The 19971-nt window shown below is 36.8% G+C and overlaps 3 protein-coding genes across 5 annotated transcripts in view; 2 read left to right on the forward strand and 1 right to left on the reverse strand.

Moving 5' to 3' along the window:
• pvrl2l (PVR cell adhesion molecule related 2 like) overlaps positions 1–19971 on the forward strand; it is a 603137-nt gene that overhangs the window by 566158 nt on the left and 17008 nt on the right. For all 3 annotated transcript variants that reach the window (XM_038302856.1, XM_038302858.1, XM_038302857.1), the window contains exon 8: positions 2946–3003. In XM_038302856.1, coding sequence (XP_038158784.1) covers positions 2946–3003 — 58 coding nt within the window. The remainder of the gene's footprint in view (positions 1–2945; positions 3004–19971) is intronic.
• On the forward strand, positions 8423–10256 carry LOC119795042. The gene is made up of 2 exons (XM_038302867.1): positions 8423–9431; positions 9601–10256. Exons 1-2 carry the CDS (start codon positions 8589–8591, stop codon positions 9925–9927), a joined length of 1170 nt encoding a protein of 389 aa, XP_038158795.1. The 5' UTR covers positions 8423–8588; the 3' UTR covers positions 9928–10256.
• On the reverse strand, positions 10438–16903 carry LOC119795027. Its single transcript, XM_038302843.1, has 5 exons — positions 16620–16903; positions 14250–14930; positions 13577–13828; positions 12714–12833; positions 10438–11922 (listed from the first exon to the last, which is right to left on the reverse strand). The coding sequence occupies exons 1-5, from the start codon at positions 16695–16697 to the stop codon at positions 10849–10851; spliced, it is 2205 nt and encodes a 734-aa protein (XP_038158771.1). The 5' UTR covers positions 16698–16903; the 3' UTR covers positions 10438–10848.

The raw sequence follows: 19971 nt of genomic DNA on the forward strand, positions 1-19971 counted from the left end.
CAACCTGTGGCACCAGCTGGACATAGAAGTCAAGGAGAGCAAGGCCAATTCAAATGTCACCACCGATGCCATTATCGAGGTACAAAGATACATTCCGAAGAGAACACACCAAGATCACAGGATCCACTACAATACTGGAAATCGCAAAGACTAAATTATCCTACGTTGTACAAACTTGCAATGACATTTTTATGTACGCCGTCATCATCAGTGCCCTGTGAAAGGGTGTTCTCAAAAGCAGGAGAAATGGTTTGTAAGCGGCGCAATCGCCTTGGCCCAAAGATGTTAACGCAGCTGATGTTTCTAAATAAAAATGTGTGAAAGAACCTTGTTCAGTCTGTTTCCAGTCTTTATTGAAGTTGCCTGCAATTACTTTTTAAATCCAGCAGATGTCGCCATTCAGTGATACAGCAAAACAGTTTCAACACAGTGTCGACACAGTTTGGGAAATGTGCCATACACCCAATGGGGCCTCATCTGCCCATCACTAACACTCACCAGGACCATGGAGACATCAGAGGAAAAAGTCATGAGGAGCTAGGGTAGGATGAAATAAGATGAGGAACCAGCAAAGAGGGACTGCAGAGGGAGTGTATTTATGGCTGACTGAACAAAGGTAGAACTAACGAGCTGATAAGGAGCAGGTGTGACTAGAGCTGACGAGGAAGCCAAGGGAAAAGAACACAAGGGGGCAACAGAGGACAGACAGAAACACCTAAGGAACTTAAATGAATCCAGAAACACCAAAAAAGCTAGAAAACAAGGAAAAACTTGGCTAAACTTGAAACTAAAAACTTAGAGAAAAACAACCTAACCAAGATCGTTACACTAATAAAGCCTCTGATGTAAAATATCGGACAGGTGTAAGCAAATTAACAACTGCTCATGGCCCCAGGGCAGATAGGGGCCCCAATGGCCTCCAGGAACATTTGCTGGTTTGTGTGTTTGTTTGTTTTTGTGTGGAGAATTAGTTATTTGTCACTATAGCAACAAAATCATAATTTAAAGATAAAATTTTGCATTTTTTACATCAGTAGATTTTTAATTGTGCAGAAATAATTACATTTTTGTTTGACAAGGAAAATGCAAACAATCATGGTGACAAAACAAAGCAAGTCACTTCAGTGTTGCACATAAAGTTTAGAGTGAAGCTAATTTTCAACTTCTGTCTTTGAAGGTAAAAAATGTATGCTGATGAAGATTCTCAGTCATCCAGGTCATAGTCATTCCGTAAAAGTTTAAAAAACAATCCACTGGACTCGGTTTCCAAGGTTTGAAAACGCCTTGGATTGAGAAAGCTTCCTGGAGGGGAAGCGAAACGTCTTCAGACCTTGGAAACCAATTCCAGTGGATTGTTTTTTAAACTTTTACGGAAAAAGTAAAAATTTACTTATACATAAAAGCTATTTTATTTGTTTGTTATTGTTCTGCAGGATATTTGAAAGCTTTAGCTTTGAAATAAAAATAAGAGACAGTAACCAGTGCTTGTAGCGTTGCATTGAGTTTATAGTTGGTGTGTGCATGATCTCATCATTGCACTGTTGATTCCATAGAGGGAACCAACAACCTATTTTGCTCAGGGACCCATGGCGGCTCTCAACCTCTCGTCCTATTTTCTCCTCTTCCTGATTAAAGAACTCACAGTAAAACACAGCGGAACATTTGAAGCCTAACCTGAAAAGTTAGTTTTAGTTTAAGAATTTTGAAACCATCAAAACTTTTTCAGCAAAGGAAGCAAAAGAAGTTTTCTACAATCCAAGCAGTTTCTTTCACCCCATAAAAGATTTCTCTATATATGTTTTAATTGATTGAGTCGTCCAATAAAGGAAGAAAAAAAAAAACTTTCACCATGTCTATTGTTTATTTTGCCGGCTGTAAGGTCCCAACCATTAGTTTTGTTAAATGAGTTCATGAAGGGAAAAAGGTGACTGTTTAAAATGAGTTTTGTTTATATTAAGCACTGAAGGTTTATGAGGTTAAAATGCAGTAATGTCTTGATTCAAAACTAAGTAAAATACTGTAGATATATGAGGAGTTAAAAATTAACGTTAACATTAAGCTGGTTATTATACCATTGTCTATGTATTTCATTTGTGGTAAATAGGTTAAAATACTAAACTGAAAAGTAAGTGAATATGTATTTTTGGAAGAGATGTATTTTGTTATGTGTTAAGATGAATACTGAAATTCAGTGAGAATGTTTAGAGGACATTGAACTTTGAATATGTTGAACATAAACAAAGAAATTTAACACATGAGTGTATTTAAAAATGAAACTTGAATAAATTACTGCTTGATATTCTAAACTGACAAGCCGTCTCCTCATCTCTCTCCTGTTTGTCAGGAGTACATCTGTCAGCCAAGGTGCCGTTGCTACGGTACCCGTTACACATGATCTCATCATTGCACTGTTGATTGCATAGAGGGAACCAACAACCTATTTTGCTCAGGGACCCATGGCGGCTCTCAACCTCTCGTCCTATTTTCTCCTCTTCCTGATTAAAGAACTCACAGTAAAACACAGCGGAACATTTGAAGCCTAACCTGAAAAGTTAGTTTTAGTTTAAGAATTTTGAAACCATCCAAACTTTTTCAGCAAAGGAAGCAAAAGAAGTTTTCTACAATCCAAGCAGTTTCTTTCACCCCATAAAAGATTTCTCTATATATGTTTGAATTGATTGAGTCGTCCAATAAAGGAAGAAAAAAAAAACTTTCAAACCCACTAAAATATGTTCCTTTCTCCGACTGATTGTCAAATTTCCTACAAATACAACTTTGATTGAATTACGACACAAAGGGACATCTTTAGCGTTCGATATTTCATTTCTGTCCTTCGGTCTCTCAGCGGGCCAAAGTCAGCCCGGTTTTAAAACACAAAGAAAATCTGATGTCTTAACGAAGCCAGGGTCGATAACCACATTGCTTTTCACCTTTTGTCCAATCAGGGGCCCTCCGAAGCACAAGCCTCCTCCTCCTGTGAAGGCAGGCAGCTCAACGGAGATGGTGAGTGATCGACGTGGCTTCAAATCAATCCCTTATTGTCATTACAATTATATTATAGTCCCGCACACACATGCACAGAAACACAAAGTCCATTTGGGCAGTCATAATAGGCCTAATGGCTATTGATTGGAGATCTCAGTTGGCTTCTGTGTCCCCAAATAATTATCTTGGTTTGTAAAGAGCCCCCATTAGAGCAGTTCATTATTTTTTCTCTCATCATTCCATCGCATTCTGGTCAGCTTATGCAATGTGACTAAAAACTCAGTAATTTTATGTTGATTCGATATGAAAAAAAAGGTGTCTAATGGCTTTTAATGCCTTGGTAAAAGGACGGTTCATGGGGTTGAGCTGTGAAATGGTCTTTTTTACGCATGTAATGTTTTTTTTTTAACTGTAGAGCAGCACCTGTGGCATCATCAAAGAGGCAATATTATCTCTGTAACTTTAATGCTAGATTACAGGTCTTCTGGCCAATTTCTAAAACTTTTTAAGTACCTCTCAGCTTTTGTTTCTCTCCAGTGAGAGACTCTGCTAATTAGAGATTCTGCTGCAAGATGAAGTCTGAAGCTTACATCTGTTATGTTGTTAGAGGGTGAATTATGGTTTAGTGCTGTGTTTTTCAGATGTTTAAAGCAGGGAGAGCAGCTTTTCTGTCAGTTAAACTAACAGTTTCCTCTTCTAAATGAAAATATTGCAATATCTAAATCTGCTTCCTTTAGGTTGGGGTGGGAGATTATTGCTGAAAGAGAAGCACAATGTTCCTCTAAATTAGTCAACGTCTGGGTTTTTCTCACTGTAGTAGGATAGGTTCCAGATTTGAATGGAAGATTCACCATTCAACCAATCAGTGGCTTGGAAAAATAAAAAGTTTAAAGGAAGTGGAGCATAAAGAGCGTTCATAGGCCCCCAAAACACCTAGATATCAGCTGAAAATATTTGTGGTAAAAAACAAATAGAACCAACTCTTTGTAATTTGACATAAACCTCCAATAATTGAAGTCTGATGGCTTAAAAAAAATAGTTTAATTTATAAAAATGTTTAATCAGATGCCATCAGTCTGTCCAAGCTGCTACCTGAAGGCTCTACATTTACGTTCAAACTGACATCTTCGTTCAGTTGCAGCAGAATAAATCAGAAGAAACTGCAAAATAAAATTGTTTTATTCATTCAATTAATTCAAAAGCTGTATAGATTAATTAGACACGGTGTTCTAGTGTGTGCAAGTATCAGAAAAAGTTGAGTGAAAGGAAAACGTTGGGCAGCAAAGGTGTATCACAAAAAACAGCCAGCTAATCTCAATTTTACGGAAGATGATTACGGCCACTGAAAAAAAAAAGTTAACTGATTTTTAAATTTTTATTTCAGTTTAACATGGGATTAAAATCAGAATTCTGACTTTAATATCAGAATTCTGACTTTTTTCTCAGAATTCTGACTTTAATCTCAGAATTCTGAGATTAAAGTCAGAATTCTGAAAAAAATAAAAATTCTGACTTTTTTCTCAGAATTCTGACTTTTTTTTTAATGTCAGAACTCAGTCAGAATTCTGAGATTAAAGTCAGAATTCTGAGATTAAAGTCAGAATTCTGAGAAAAAAGTCAGAATTCTGAGATTAAAGTCAGAATTCTGAGAAAAAAGTCAGAATTCTGAGATTAAAGTCAGAATTCTGAGAAAAAAGTCAGAATTCTGAGATTAAAGTCAGAATTCTGAGATTAAAGTCAGAATTCTGAGAAAAAAGTCAGAATTCTGAGATTAAAGTCAGAATTCTGAGATTAAAGTCAGAATTCTGAGAAAAAAATCAGAATTCTGAGATTAAAGTCAGAATTCTGAGATTAAAGTCAGAATTCTGAGAAAAAAGTCAGAATTCTGAGAAAAAAAGTCAGAATTCTGAGATTAAAGTCAGAATTCTGAGATTAAAGTCAGAATTCTTAGATTAAAGTCAGAATTCTTAGATTAAAGTTTGAATTCTGAGAAAAAAATCAGAATTCTGAGAAAAAAGTCAGAATTCTGAGAAAAAAAGTCAGAATTCTGAGATTAAAGTCAGAATTCTGAGATTAAAGTCAGAATTCTGAGATTAAAGTCAGAATTCTTAGATTAAAGTTTGAATTCTGAGAAGAAAAATCAGAATTCTGAGAAAAAAGTCAGAATTCTAAAATTAAAGTCAGAATTCTGAGATTAAAGTCAGAATTCTGAGAAAAAAAACTAAACTGAAATAAAATTTTAGAATCAGTTAACTTTTTTTTCCCACTCCATCCATCCTCTGCCGTACAATTTAGAAAAAGAGATTAAATAAAATCCCCCCCCCCCCCCCCCCCCCCCCCCACCCCCCCCCCCCCCCCCCCACCCCAAAAAAAAAAACCTTCTGTGGTTTGATTTGAAGGATTACTGACTGCAGCTTGGATTCAGTAACTCTTCCAGAGGTGGGTGGTAACTCACACATCAGTAACTTCATTAAAAACAACACTTTTTTATGCTCCATGCAGTTAACGTTTATGTTAAAATGCGGGCTCTCTTTTTGTATGTTTGTTTATACACAGAAATATATACAGAAAGGAGGAAAATGTTATTACTGGAAGTACTGATTTCATTTCTTTTTTTGTGATAGAAAGAAAATTGCTTTGGAGTAGTATTTTCTCCTCCTCTATTAGTGATTTTATTCTTGAATTATTTGTTTTAATCCGTTTATTTGTCCTATAGTCTATAAAATACCAGAATTTCCAGATAAATGTACATTTTGGTTTATCTTTCTTACTTGATTTTGAAATATCAACTGTTATAATCAGTTACTCTGTAATTAGGTAGCCTTTTTACTAAATACCTTTTTACTTTTACTTGAGTAATTTCTTGGAGGACATCGTTTTACTCTTACTAGAGTAACATCAGGGATATACTGCAAAAATAATCCTGAAATAAGTAAAAATGTCTTAAATTAAGTGTATTTATCCTTAATTTGTGCAGGTAAATAAGATGATTTACCAATGGAATGAGTATTTTTACTCCTAAAATAAGATATTTAGATAATATACAATAATATTTAGGGATGCACGATATTGGGATTTTGGCCGATATGCCGATATTTAAAAACTCATGTAGCCGATAACCGATATCGATACTGATGTTAAAGCTGGACAAAAATAAGTAGTCATTGAAAATAGCAGTTTTGTTATCCATTTCTGACACTTTCAAAAATAATATACTCAAATATAATTTCATATGCTGATATCATATTGATTTTTAAAAACGCGGCATCGATCTATTTTACTTTCAAAATCTCGTGAAATTTCATCATTCTGTTACAAACTCTCGTGATATTTTGCAAATTCTTGTGAGATTTTGTTAGTAAAACAGATCGATACCGCGTCAATATATCAACATATAAAAATATGGCAACATTTCGTGAATTTTCGGGGGATTTCGTAGCATAACGATGACATATAGCAATATTTCATTAGTAAAAGAGATTGATATGGTGTTTTTAAATGGCAATATATCAGCATATGAAGATATTGTGATATTTTAATGTATCAATATTTTTTCCCTCGTCTTTAGAAGTTTTTAAGTCTGTAAAAAATAAGTTTTTGAGGAAGAAGAAGTAGTATTTTTTATATTTTTTTTTTACTTTAGAAACTCAGAAGCTGATCAAATATCGGGTTAAATATCGGTGGGGTGGCCGATGTCCGATAATCAGTTTTAAGGCCGATACCAATAAGGGGCCGATTAAATCGTGCATCCCTAATAATATTGTTTTTTCTTATTTAAAATATAAGTTGTCTGGTTCTATTGGCAAAGTGTCTAACTTTCATCCTCAAGAACAAATGCACTTATTTTAAAGGAAAAAAATTACTTATTTAGATTTCAATTTTTTGCTGCGATACTCTACCCTCCTCTGAACTCTCCAGTTATGCTTCATATTTTGTGACCTTTCTTTGCAAGTGAAATGCATTTTTTTCATCTAAAAGAACGACTCTGTATCTCTGAGCAGGAGCCTGGTCTTTTTCTGCTGTTACTTCTGGTTCAGATAAAAAGCCCTTAAAATGAAGGGAAGTCTGAGTGCATGTGTGGTTCTTGAAGTTTTGGTGTCAGCTGCCGTCCACACTGTGTAACTGTCTTCCAAACGCTTTGCTTTGTTTTATAATCCACTGAACTGATCCCTCCTGTTTTGTTTGTGCTCATTTTCTTATCACACTTATTCCTTCTCAACATAATGTGCTTTGATGCAGTCCTCTGTAAAGAGTCGCCTCCTTAAAAATGACCTTTAACTGTCTGACTTTCTTCTGGATGGAGTCGATGAATATCTGTTGAATCAGCAGCCGTCCCTGTGAATAGCTGCTTTTTGGGGGGCTTAATGTAAAATTATTGTCTGGAATGCAGTTGATGAATGTTGCATACAATACCTCCTAGCTGAACACAGATTAAAACTGATATTAGATTAGATTAGATTAGATGAGCTTTATTGATCTCACAGCGGAGAAATTCACTTGTCACATATTGGCATAGTAATTAACGAAGAGGGTGCAAACAAGGAGGAAAAAGGTGCATTAAGAATAAACAATTTATATACATTATATCAAGGTAACACACCAAATAACACTATAAAAAATAGAAAGAAGGAAAAGAAAAGTAGGAGCCGATGTGACCCGCTGCTGCCTGTGCAGCGCCATCTTGGCGTATATTTATGCACATGATATAAGATAATAGAGATGTTATCCTTATTTTGAATGTAAATCATCTTATTCTATTAACTTATTGTGTTACTTACCTGCTAATAACATCGGAAAACACGCTTACTTCAAGAAAAATTGGCTTGCTTATATTTCTTTTTTAGAGTGCATCAGTTTTTCATGATAAATGTTAAACATTCATATTCAGAGATGAAGTTTCAGATGTTTCATGGCTTTAAAACCAGTGCTACCTCGCTGTGCCGTGAGCTGGTGACACGTTTTAATCTCTGCTCACTGATGCTCTTACTAGTGCATTTACCCTTAATTTTAGTAGGTAAATAAGACGATTTGCCAATGGAATGAGTATTTCTACTCCTAAAATAAGAGAATTAGATAATATTCACTTGAAATAAGACAAAGCAATTGTTTTTTTCTTATTTTAAATGTAAATTGTCTTGTTCCATACGCAAGGTATCTCACTTATCTCCTCAATTCAAGACAAAATTCACTCAATTTAAGCAAAAATAACTCATTCACATTTCCATTTTTTGCAGTTTAAACAACTTAACCTAAAATGTTGGCAGTCAAAGAATCCGATTAACGTAGCCATTAACGTACTTACTTCTGAAAATTAAAAAAGCAGATTGCAATATTGGGGATTGTACGGAGCCCCTAAAGGGACATGGAGGAAAAAAAAAACTTTTGCGAGATCTCGCAAAAGTATTGCGAGATCTTGCAAACGTTTTGCGAGATCTCGCAAAAGTATTGCGAGATCTCGCAAACGTTTTGCGAGATCTCGCAAAGTAAAACAGATGTCCTGATTCACACTCCTTGCTGGTTAGTGGCGGTATTGCACCACATAGTTGTTTGCCAACCGCCATTAAATAGAAGAAGAAGAAGAAGAAGTAAACAGACACAAAACAATGGAGGCGCAAACAGATCATCCATGGGAGAAGTTTATTCATTTCTATTTTAGTATTGGCCTGACATATAAAGACATCAAATCCGTACTTGGATGTAGACATGGATTCGACATTAGTGAGAGACATTTGAAAAGATTACTCAGGGCGAGGGGACTTTCTCGTCGTAAAGAATACAGTGATCTTGCGGTCCTGGTGGAATTCATCAGTAATGAGCTACAGTTCTCTGGTCAGCTTCATGGGTACCGGTGGATGTACGCAAAGTGCAGAGAGCATGGACTACTCGTTAAGAAGGAGGATGTGAGGTTGGTGCTGAAGGAGCTAGATCCTAGAGGAGTTTCTTTAAGGCAAGCAAGACGCCTAAGACGACGGAGCTACTTTTCGAGAGGGCCTAACTTCATTTGGCACATGGACAGCTATGACAAGCTGAAGCCATATGGCTTTTGTATCAACGGAAGCATTGACGGTTTTTCGAGAAAAATCATCTGGCTTAATGTCTATACCACGAGTAGTGACCCCAAGTTGATTGGGGGTTATTACGTTGATGCAGTCCAACGTTTAGGGGGCTGCCCTAGGATTGTGAGAGGCGATTTAGGGACTGAAAACGGCCATGTTAGAGGCTTTCAGCGGTTCCTCGTCCCGTTTCATCCAGACGGCACTGTTGATAGCTACCTGGAGGGAGCAAGCACCGCCAATCAGAGGATCGAGTGTTGGTGGGGTTTTCTGCGAAACCAGTGCGTGGAGTTCTGGTTATCCTTGTTTGCAGACATCAGAGACACTGGATATTTTGACGGCGGGTTTCTGGACAAGGCTATCCTTCAGTTTTGTTGCATGGGACTGATCCAGGTGAGTTTTGTGTTTTGACGTAAATGTGTGTGAGACTGAGGAGAGAGAAAGCTGGAGGGAGCAGGGGAGAGGAGAGAAAGAAAGGCCAATTTTGGATACGTTTTTGAACTATTTTAAGTTTACATGTATGTACAGTTCCTCCTAAATGTATTTTGTGTATTTTTAACAGGATGAACTGGAGGACACTGTCCAAGTTTGGAATGCACACACCATCAGACCATCGAAAAACATCAGTGTCCCCAGTGGTAGACCGAATGTGATGTATGCCTTGCCTCAACTCTATGGGACCAGAGACTTTCTATCCCTTGTTGAAGATGAACATATTCAGTTGTGCAAAGACGAATGTGTTTTTCGGCAGCTGATACCATGTGATCCAGATGTGTATGGACTATGCAACATCTTAATGTCGGAGTCACATCTGACTCTACCAAGAGATCCTTATCAGGCTGTGAACCTGTACAGGCACCTAAGAGAGGCCATCACTGCAGCTATTTAAGTCAGGAATATTTAAAATGCCCTGTAGGGGAACAATTAATACCAAACCATTTTAATAGCTGATTATTCATTTAAATTATTTTTTGTTAACATTTCACAAAATGTTTTCTATGTCTTAGATGTAAATAACCATCAGTATCAGCCTGTGTGCAGTGACAAATTAATAGTGAAGATACAGTATCTGTGAATAAAGCCACACATTTTAATGTTAGTGTAGCGGAATTCTTTTTTAATTTTTCTGTATGTAAAACATTTACAAACATTTGAAACCCTGAGGTAATGTAAACTTTGCCAAATCTGACTAGTTTGTCAATAAAAAAAAGTTATACAAACATTCAAGGTCACTTCTTGGGCAAATGCACTCACATAAAAAAATACATGTGATAGCATGAAGTTACAGTAGTACATTAGATCAATATGATGGAAACATTGTAATAATTCAGAAGGGCATATTACACAGACAAACTCAGCTTATACATTTTGTAAACAGGAACACTGGATAGATATCTTCGTATTGAGTTTTAAACTGCTTCTGAATAAGCAACTAACTGGCATGACTTCAAAAGGAACAATCACTAATTCTACCAGTGATTAACAATTCTGTAAATAACAGAATATCACCCTTATATGCTTTTAAGAAAAGAAGTCCAGCATAGAAACTGGGTTAGATTTAAAATAATCAAACAGAAAGCTGCAGTCATTTTCAAAGTATAATTTAAAATATAAAATCTGTTAAAAAATGGAGGTGTATTATTGCACCAGTAAAACAAATAAAGTGCATGCTGAAAAGGAAATGAGACTGCTTATCATGATGTCAGTGCATCAGATGTTTAAATGACAAAACATAAATACATAAATAAATGATTATCAACCATACCATGAGGCCAGTTACTTCTTGGCCTAGTTAAACCTGGTCCCACATTTAAATGATGTCCATTTCTAAGTAATTGCTGGACAGGATATTGTCAAACTCTGTCCGAAATTCTGGGTAAGAACTGTATGTACATGGCACATCAATTGTAGCTCCACAGGTATGAGCAACAGGCCTTCTGTTGAGGCCAGTTTCAGCATTAAAGCTAACCATAATCTTCTCAACACATATAACTGAGGAACCTGTGCAGAAGCGTAGGATTTTCTCAGCTTTTGCTTGATCAGCATTTTTCACATAACGTTGGAGATGGTTTAAGGTTGTTTGTTCTCTTTGAGACAGCACCACCTTATTAGTTTCAAGCAATTGCATTACTCTTTTGCCCGTAGGCTTCTTTAACTCATAAACACTCAACACACTTTCCTTATCTGGTAGTTTAAACCTCACAAGTGACATGGGTGTGGAGAGGCAATCTACAATAAATTTGGGCTCTTGGAGAATTGCTTTGTGTGCCATTAGTTCTATGGCAGGCTTCATGTTGTTCTCTGGAGGTAGGAAATGGGAACCCATCCGTGTGAAAAGGTCAAGCAAGTCCTCTTGATCACTTTCATCCAGTGTTCCCTGAAGAGCCTTCTCAACAGCTGATCTCTCAATGGGAGGGAGGTAGTTGAGAAATGATGACATCAGGATGTCTGTATCAACATGGTCAATTCCATTGATGCATGCTAAAATAAAAGCCATTGATAGCTTTACTGGCATAACACCATGATCTACAAATCCTTTAACCCAAATCCGTCCAACTGCTTGCCATTCAGCCTCAGAAAAATCTGGCCTAAGCCTTGGAACTCGCTCTGTTTCTCCTTCACACTGTTCAAGAAATTGCTCCCAGAAGGCTGTGTACACCTCCCTAGACACTCCGGCATCATCAATAGCTTTTTCGTTGACAAAGTCCATCTTTAAAGTCATATTCAGGATGCTGCTGTCAGTAAATACAGGCAAAAGATCATCAACAACCTTTATCCTGCAAACTGAAGCACGCCGTGTGGTCTGGGGACTTCCTGGGTTGCTGTCTGTTGGCATGTGGCTGCTTGAATGAGAGGGCAAATTGAAATTTAGCCCACTGTCCAGCTAGAAGAACAAAACACACAATTAAAAATCAGAATTGTCAAAGAATAAAGCAGAGGCCAAAGTATCCTAAATTTTGGCATATTTGTTAGAAGGTTACTGATTACCAACTAGGTTATCTATGCGCCTAAGATGTCATAATGTAAAAACAATGTTATTCATGTGAAGATACCTGGCAGTGGAGTCACACCAGAGTATGGTGTTTTCAGACGTCAACTAGAGCGCACCAGAGTTCGGCTAGAGCTAAACTGAGACCATCTCTTCAGGCGGCACTAGTTTATTAAGCATTAGAGTGCGATTGTGCTATCATACTGTGTCAAACTGGACCATATTTAAGTCAATCTAAATTTAGATTGACCTAAAGATCGAGGTGAGAAAAAACACCCTAAGATAAGAATTCCTTTAATATCACAAATTAACAAAATTTGGGTTCTAACAAAGCTTAAAACTACAGCCTATTTCTGTAAAAAATGCTTTATTGGATTTATATCACATTTGTAATTAAAGTGAGAATGCATCAAACATTAGAAGATATTGGGAGATATATTGGAAGATATTAATTTATTTTATTTACTTCTCTGATTTCTTTTTCACCGACGATTTTTATTTCTCCCCACTAGGGGGTTCTGTAGCACCCTCAGCCCCCTGGGGCCTTCATCTCAAGCATATTTTTATGAGACCATGTTACAAACTGCACCCCTTCTCACACTGGTTTCTGTTCAAAATTTGTGATCTCCTACCACAATAATAGTTAACACTGATGACATCAATTTGTTTGAAGTGGTGTGTCTTACCTGGGCAGCTTGCACTGCTTCCTCGTGTATGGACTGCTGCTCATCCAGGTTAAGCAGGCCATCACCTGAAGGGAGTAGAAGCTCTATCACCTGTGTAGGAGCACCACCCAACTCTGTCCTCTAAAGAATACAATAAAAGACAGCAGATACATTAACCCTAAAATCAGATTTATTTTCAAAAAAGTTTTTCATAATTACTTTTGTGCATGAGCATAACTTCCAGTCAACATCAGGAACACTCCAGACAATGTTAAGAAGTCCACTTAGGTTTTAGGATAAAAATTAAAATATTTTACATATTAGAGACATAACAGTACAATAAAGTTATAAGTCAAAGATAAAATTGCTGCACAATTCTAGTAATTAGACGAAAGGACTTAACTGACTCCCAATTTCATTAAATATAAAAATTAGTATTTGTTTTTAATACCCCATCAAACATGTGATATTAAAATTCAAAACATCCATCCATCCAACCATTTTCTGACCCGCTAAATCCTTCATGGGGTCGCTGGGCTCTATCTCCAGCATTCACTGGGTGAGAGGCGGGGGTTCACCCTGGACAGGTCGCCAGTCTGTCGCAGGGCAACACATAGACACAGGACAAACAACCATTCACGCACACACTCACACCTAAGGACAATTTAGAGGAGCCAGTTAACAGTCATGTTTATGGACTGTGGGAGGAAGCCAGAGTACCTGGAGACAACCCATGCATGCACAGGGAGAAAATGCAAACTCCATGCAGAAAGACCCAGGATTGGATTTGAGCCCAGAACCTTCTTGCTGCAAGGCAACAGCGCTACCCACTGTGCAACCCCAAAATGTATATCTTTATTAAGAAATTGTAAACAAAATATTACCTGTGTGTCATCCTCATCAACATGTTTTAAATTGATAACCACCACATCATCGTCCGAATCCCACACAAGTGTATCTGCCTCGTCAAACAAGGGGCCCGGTTCCGGTAAAGTGACGTCACTCGTGTTTTCTCTTCCGTCAATGCTGCTATTTTTTATGTCTGTTGGGGTTGACTGAAAGGGATGTGATGGACCTGGACTTTGTGCTGTCTCATCCTCAGATATTTTCCTTAACCTTTTTGATCTTTGTTGCATCTGAAAACAAATCAAAGACACAGTGCTTTAATTTCTTCAGTAGTAATCAAAAAAATAAATGCTGTGTAACAATACATGTTAAAACACAAAATCTATTAAAGGGGTGGTTGAACATACTGACAAATTGACCTATGTAATAATACTTAGTCATATGAATATGACTATTCCCTTCATTCAGCAGCACCTGACGTTTTTTGAACCATGAAGCAGCTCAGTAAACACAATGGAGGTGAACGCACGTTCCTCAAAACTTAAACACATCATCCAACAACTACAATACTTACCTCACTGTATATATAGATGGACAATTGTAATAAAGTTAGGGACAAGAGTCACTAACTTTATTAGTGACTCTTGTCCCCTTAACATCTGTCCATGTCAGTATCGTTATATTATTTATTACAAATATATGTGCATATACCTGGGCGCTTCCGTCACTATCAGTTGAATATGAACTATCCTGCAGATCTGTGATGACTGACTGAGATCCATCTTCAAACTGACCATTTTCCTCAGATGAGTGATCTTTTGGAGCTCCCTCTTTAGTACAGATGTAAAATCTGAGAAGTTTTAGTTTAGTTTGTTCATACATTTGGCCAACAGTGTGATTAAAGGGAATCTTGTTCCTTTTAAAATCGCAGATGTCAAACGTGAAGTCTTCAGCTCGCCCTTTTGTGGACTGCCCATCAGGAAAAAATAGTTCTTTTCCTAATTCCATGATCTGAGCAACAGTAGCTGTTTTTGCCATTGTAGAATGTCTCGTGCCTCCCCCACTGTTGGTCCGTACTTGACTGTATCCATTAATGCCAAAATGAAGCCATCCAATTTCAACCTTTCTTGAAGCCTTCTCTCCTGCCCTATTTCTTTCTCTGGCCATGGTATTTTGGAGTTCGTCTGGGGTTCCACTCGGTGATCCTCTTGTCTTTGATTTCATTTTGCGTGCCCCTATTTTATATTTCAATCTCTCTAAAAGAGTGTCTTTACTGATGCTTTGGCACTGTGTTTGTTCACAGAAAGATAGCACAGCTACTCTATCACCATATGTGTTTATGTATTTTGACATTTGCTCATCACTCATGATGCGCAACACTGCTTTGTCAACCTGCAAACAGAAGAGAGAAACACTAGTGTCAGTACAGTGCATTGTATCTATTTTGATGAATCAGAATTTTTTTTTATACTTTGCTTATTAAGATGCATCAAGACAATCAGAAATCTAGTTTAGTGCAAATTACATGCCATTTATGTATTCCCATGTATTAACTTATTCAGTGTAGTTGCAGATTGTTCTAGAAAAAGTTTTAAAAGCCCTATAAAATATACTGTGTTAGCATTCGTTCTGACACAAGTCAACTTTTGTGCATTAAATAATTTCATTAATCACTGCAATTAATGCACCATTTAATTTGGAAGATGAGGATTCCTTGATTCAGCATGGAAAAATTAAAAACTTCTGTGGTTGACGTTCTCCATTTCATGGCACAAAAACATTGTGCGTCCAGGTTATCTCAACCTGAAAAAAGCGAAAACCTGACCCTGTGTGAGTTAAGCTATATAACTAAAACTCCACCTATAACCAAGTATCTTATAGACAGGTATAGATTTATCTATGAATTTGCATACACAACCCATTTATGAATGAATGCATTTAATCAATTTATCCTTATGGTTAATCATTTAAAATAAATATTTAATTTGCTAACTTGAATATCAATTATTCAAATTTATTTGAAATGTACTCTACATTAATTAATGTATGTTTCAGAAAGGTAGTCATCCTAATAAAGTAAAAAAAAAAAGTGTCACAGACCTTTATATAGTCGTTAGTTGTTATTTATTTTATAGTTTTACTCTGATGCTTGATAAAATAGTCAAGAAATGCAGATTGGAAAGGATTCCAACTGCTTGCAAGGTGTACTTTGCTAAATAAATTCAATTCGATTAAATTTTATTTATATAGTGCCAATTCATTAAAACATGTCATCTTAAAGGAATAGTACACCCAAAACATGATTAGCCTTCATTTTCTACTCACTCCCATGCTGAACAACACCCTGGAGTACTTTTTTGATATCTCAAATACATCTGGAGATCTGGGAGGCTTCTTGCTGTCTGCTGACATTCAAATAATGGAGGTCTATGGTGACCGAGACAGAAAGGTCCATAAAAGTCCACAAAAAACGTGTCAATATTCCTCCATACTGCTCGTCCAATGTATTCCAAGTTTCCTGAGTGGGTAGCATCCAGAATTTACTCGAAACGAAGTCATTTAGAATGTTTTTAGAGCATAAACAGTAGTGGCTTTGCAGCAATCCCGCATACTGAGCAAGCATGAAGCGACATTACACTGTAAATAAAGCTCACCAGGACAAGCTTTGCTCTTTAAACCACCCGTGCCTGAAAACATGTCGGCTCTATTAATTTCACAAATTTTATACTATGATAAATCACTGGCAAGGAACGTTAACAAGCTGGTAATGACGATACAGGTTTTCGGAAATAAAAATCAACCAGACTTGACAGTCAACAGTATGCTCGACCAGCCAGGGAGTTCAAAGTTACCAGTTTTATCCTCTACTCAAGTTTCATGATATCATGTTAACATTGTTATTAGGCTAGTATGCATTCACTATAATTGCAAGAAAAACAATCATGCATTTCTACAATTCTACGAATAATACCAATATTAGCTAACGATAGCATACTATTCACGAAGCTATTCACTCTACTTTCGTCACGAATGCCTTGTTGCTAAATTTACGTCAGGTTATTTAATGGATTGTTTACTGACCTTGTCTCTCTTCATTCGTGTAATGTCGTCTTTTGGGACTTCTCTAGAAATTAAGAACCTCTCCAAATCGTCCTCCATGGTTGTAGCTGACAGATGGGCGTTTTATCCTTTTCGCTTTGCGCCTCCGCTGTTGTGTGTCTGGTTTACTTCCGGTTCGCCCCCGTATGTTCAATTTCCGGTTTGCCGACGTAGAAAACCTTTTTTTAATCTTTTCAAATGTCTCTCACTAATGTCAAATCCATGTCTGCAGCCGAGTGTGGATTTAATGTCTTTATATGTCAGGCCAATACTAAAATAGAAATGAATAAACTTCTCCGATTGATGGTCTGTTAACTTCTTCTTCTTCTTCTTCTTCTTCTTCTTCTTCTATTTAATGGCGGTTGGCAAACAACTATGTGGTGCAATACCGCCACTAACCAGCAAGGAGTGTGGATCGCAAAACGTTTGCAAGATCTCGCAATACTTTTGCGAGATCTCGCAAAACGTTTGCAAGATCTCGCAATACTTTTGCGAGATCTCGCAAAAGTTTTTTTTTTCCTCCATGTCCCTTTAGGGGCTCCGTAGGATTGCAATATAAATGTTAAAAGATTGATATTAAAGGTAATTTCTGACTGATCATGTAATTAGACTGCAGAACAAATAGGTTTGGATTAAAAAACAATTATACAGTTTTAGAGGGTCTGACAGTGCAGTAGATCACAATGTTAGAGATTTATACATATAAAATAAACAATGATCTTATTTATTCACTCTTTCTTTTTCTGGGTGATGAAATATTTATATCACAATTTCCAATCTTCAGTAATGTTATATTTTTCTGTAGGATGGATGTTTGTTGCTAAAGCTCCTCAGTCACAGTGATGTAGTTCATTACATACAACAAATGAATGCAGCAAATGTAAAATAATTGTACAAAATCAATCCTATAAATATAAACAGCAGCATTATGTTTCATTAGACTCCAGCGTTTCTGAAGTTTAGCTTATTAATCTCTGAAATGTTGGCAATAAAATGAATTAATTTGACTTGTTTTGTTGAAATCATACATATATACTAATGTAAGGCTGCATTTAGACTTCCCTCTAAAAACCGAACATGTACAGCTCATGAATTATGCTAAACTAGCACCTTAAAGGCATCCGTTACTAAATGAACATTTGTTGTAAAACCCTGAATTGTCATTATGAACCTATGTTAGACTTTTGCAGCTGCTCATATAAAAGAGCATTTCTTTACTCTTAGACAAAGACAAAGATGTTTAATTCCAATGAGTGGTTCACAAGAAAGAAACCTCTCCTCTCTGAAAAATAACAATAGAGACAGACTAAGGTTTGTTAGAGAGAATAAAAAACTAGAACCAGGACTTCTGGAATAACGTTTTCTGTAGAGATGAGCTTTAAACTGAAATATTTAAACAACCAGAAAATGAGATAAATTTGACATAAACCAAATGCATAATTCTTAAAAAGATTATTTGGTAATTCTAAAGCACGGAGGAGCAGGTGTCATGTTTTCAGGATGGAGTTAAAAATCAGGTATTGGTAAATTAACATTTATTAATCACTGCAGGTATGCTGTAGTGCTTCTAGTAACCATAGAAAATATTGTAAAAGTGGCATCAGTAAAAATGGACATTCATCCAAAAACGAGACATAATCGAGTCAGGAAGGCAACTAAAATCCCAGCAGCAACAATGATTAACCTGAAGGATTTTTTTCACATAGAGGGAGAATACAATCTGTTGTTTTTCATGTACCCTCCTCCAAATATTCGGTGCTTAAAAGGCAACAAATATGTTGTACAGCTCTAAAATTGGTTGAAAATCCTGTTAACTCTCAGAGACATAGGGCCGGATCTATCAAGATCCAATTTTGCATGCAGTAATTTGCGCTCGCAAACTGGAATTTTGCCCGAGGGGCTGAACCATGGTTTGCGGGTGATTTACCAAGAGTGATTGCGTAACTGGTGGCAGGTGCAAAACTGTTGGAGACGCCCTATTTAAATGATGGTTTTGCGCGTTTTGTGGTTTGTACAAACTAGTGCATTAAGAAATTTAAATCTTACAGTGACACCCCACCCCCTCCAAATAAATAAATAAATAAATATATATATATATATATATATATATATATATATATATATATATATATATATATATATATATATATATATATATATATATATATATATATATATATATATATATATATATATATATATATAGAAACTTTGGAAACCTTTATTCCCTAAGGTGGTATGTGACTGAATTTCTACTTCACTGCAGTAAAAAACAAAACAAAAAAACAGGTGTTTTGTATTGGCCTGTAGAAAAATGCACATACCAAATGGCTCACAAGAAGTGACTGTGTATGAGATTACGCATCCCCGCAGCATTGGCATGTTGCTCCACAGGCGCAGTGGGGAGGTCGGGGTTCTCCGTTAGGGCGTCAGGGCGACATGGCATTTAGAACGTCGGACAGCACTTCTGAAAAACGAGATTGGGAGATCCCAGCTCTCGCTGCAACCGTACGCTGGAATGACCCAGATGCAAAAAAGTGCAATGTTGCAAGGAGTTTAGTGATATCTGGTATTGCGTGGGTCCTCCTTGTGGCTGGCTCCAAATCCATTTGGAGTTCCCCCAACAGCTCCAAAATGTCAATGCTGGATCAACGACATGTTTTGATGATCGTTTCCTCTTTCATTGCAAAAATATTCACACGGAGTGAAAAAATGCGTTCTCTGCGTCTCCCTGCTTCATTTCCATGTCTCCTTCTTGCGACAATAACCGCTGCCATGTGTGCGCAATCACGCATACAGACCATTTGCACCTTCTTTTGAAACATGTTAAATATAGAGTCAGATACCGTTAGCAGAATTGCTTTCAGGTTTAATAAATCACTTTGCGAGTGCTAAATTAATATATTTACATGTTCTCCTCCCACAAGACGCACTTTTGCGTGTAAACGCCCCATATTGCATATTCATTGCAGAAAAAGTACTAAATGGATAAGAGGCGCTATTTAGCACGTTTTAAAGACCAAATCCTTTTAGCACGCTGTTGATAGATCAGTTTGTACATTTTGTACATTTTTTAGCGTGCGCAGTGAAATAGCTCACATTTTTATACACGCAAACCTTTCATAGATCCGGCCCATGGTGTTTACAGGATTATCAATCCCTCCCCTGTGAACTGAGGGGTGTAGTGTTGGTGGCTTGACATAATGGTGCTTGATAAACATTTCAGAATAAAAGGATTATCTACACAGGGTCAAACCAAGCATGGTGGGGGTAGCATCAGGATGTGGGGTTATATTTCACCAAACGGCACTGTGTTTTGTCTGGAGTTGGATTA

This window comes from Cyprinodon tularosa, unplaced genomic scaffold, assembly GCF_016077235.1.
Source record: "Cyprinodon tularosa strain WSP-4 unplaced genomic scaffold, ASM1607723v1 ctg5, whole genome shotgun sequence".
In the NCBI taxonomy this organism is placed as follows: Eukaryota; Metazoa; Chordata; class Actinopteri; order Cyprinodontiformes; family Cyprinodontidae; genus Cyprinodon; species Cyprinodon tularosa.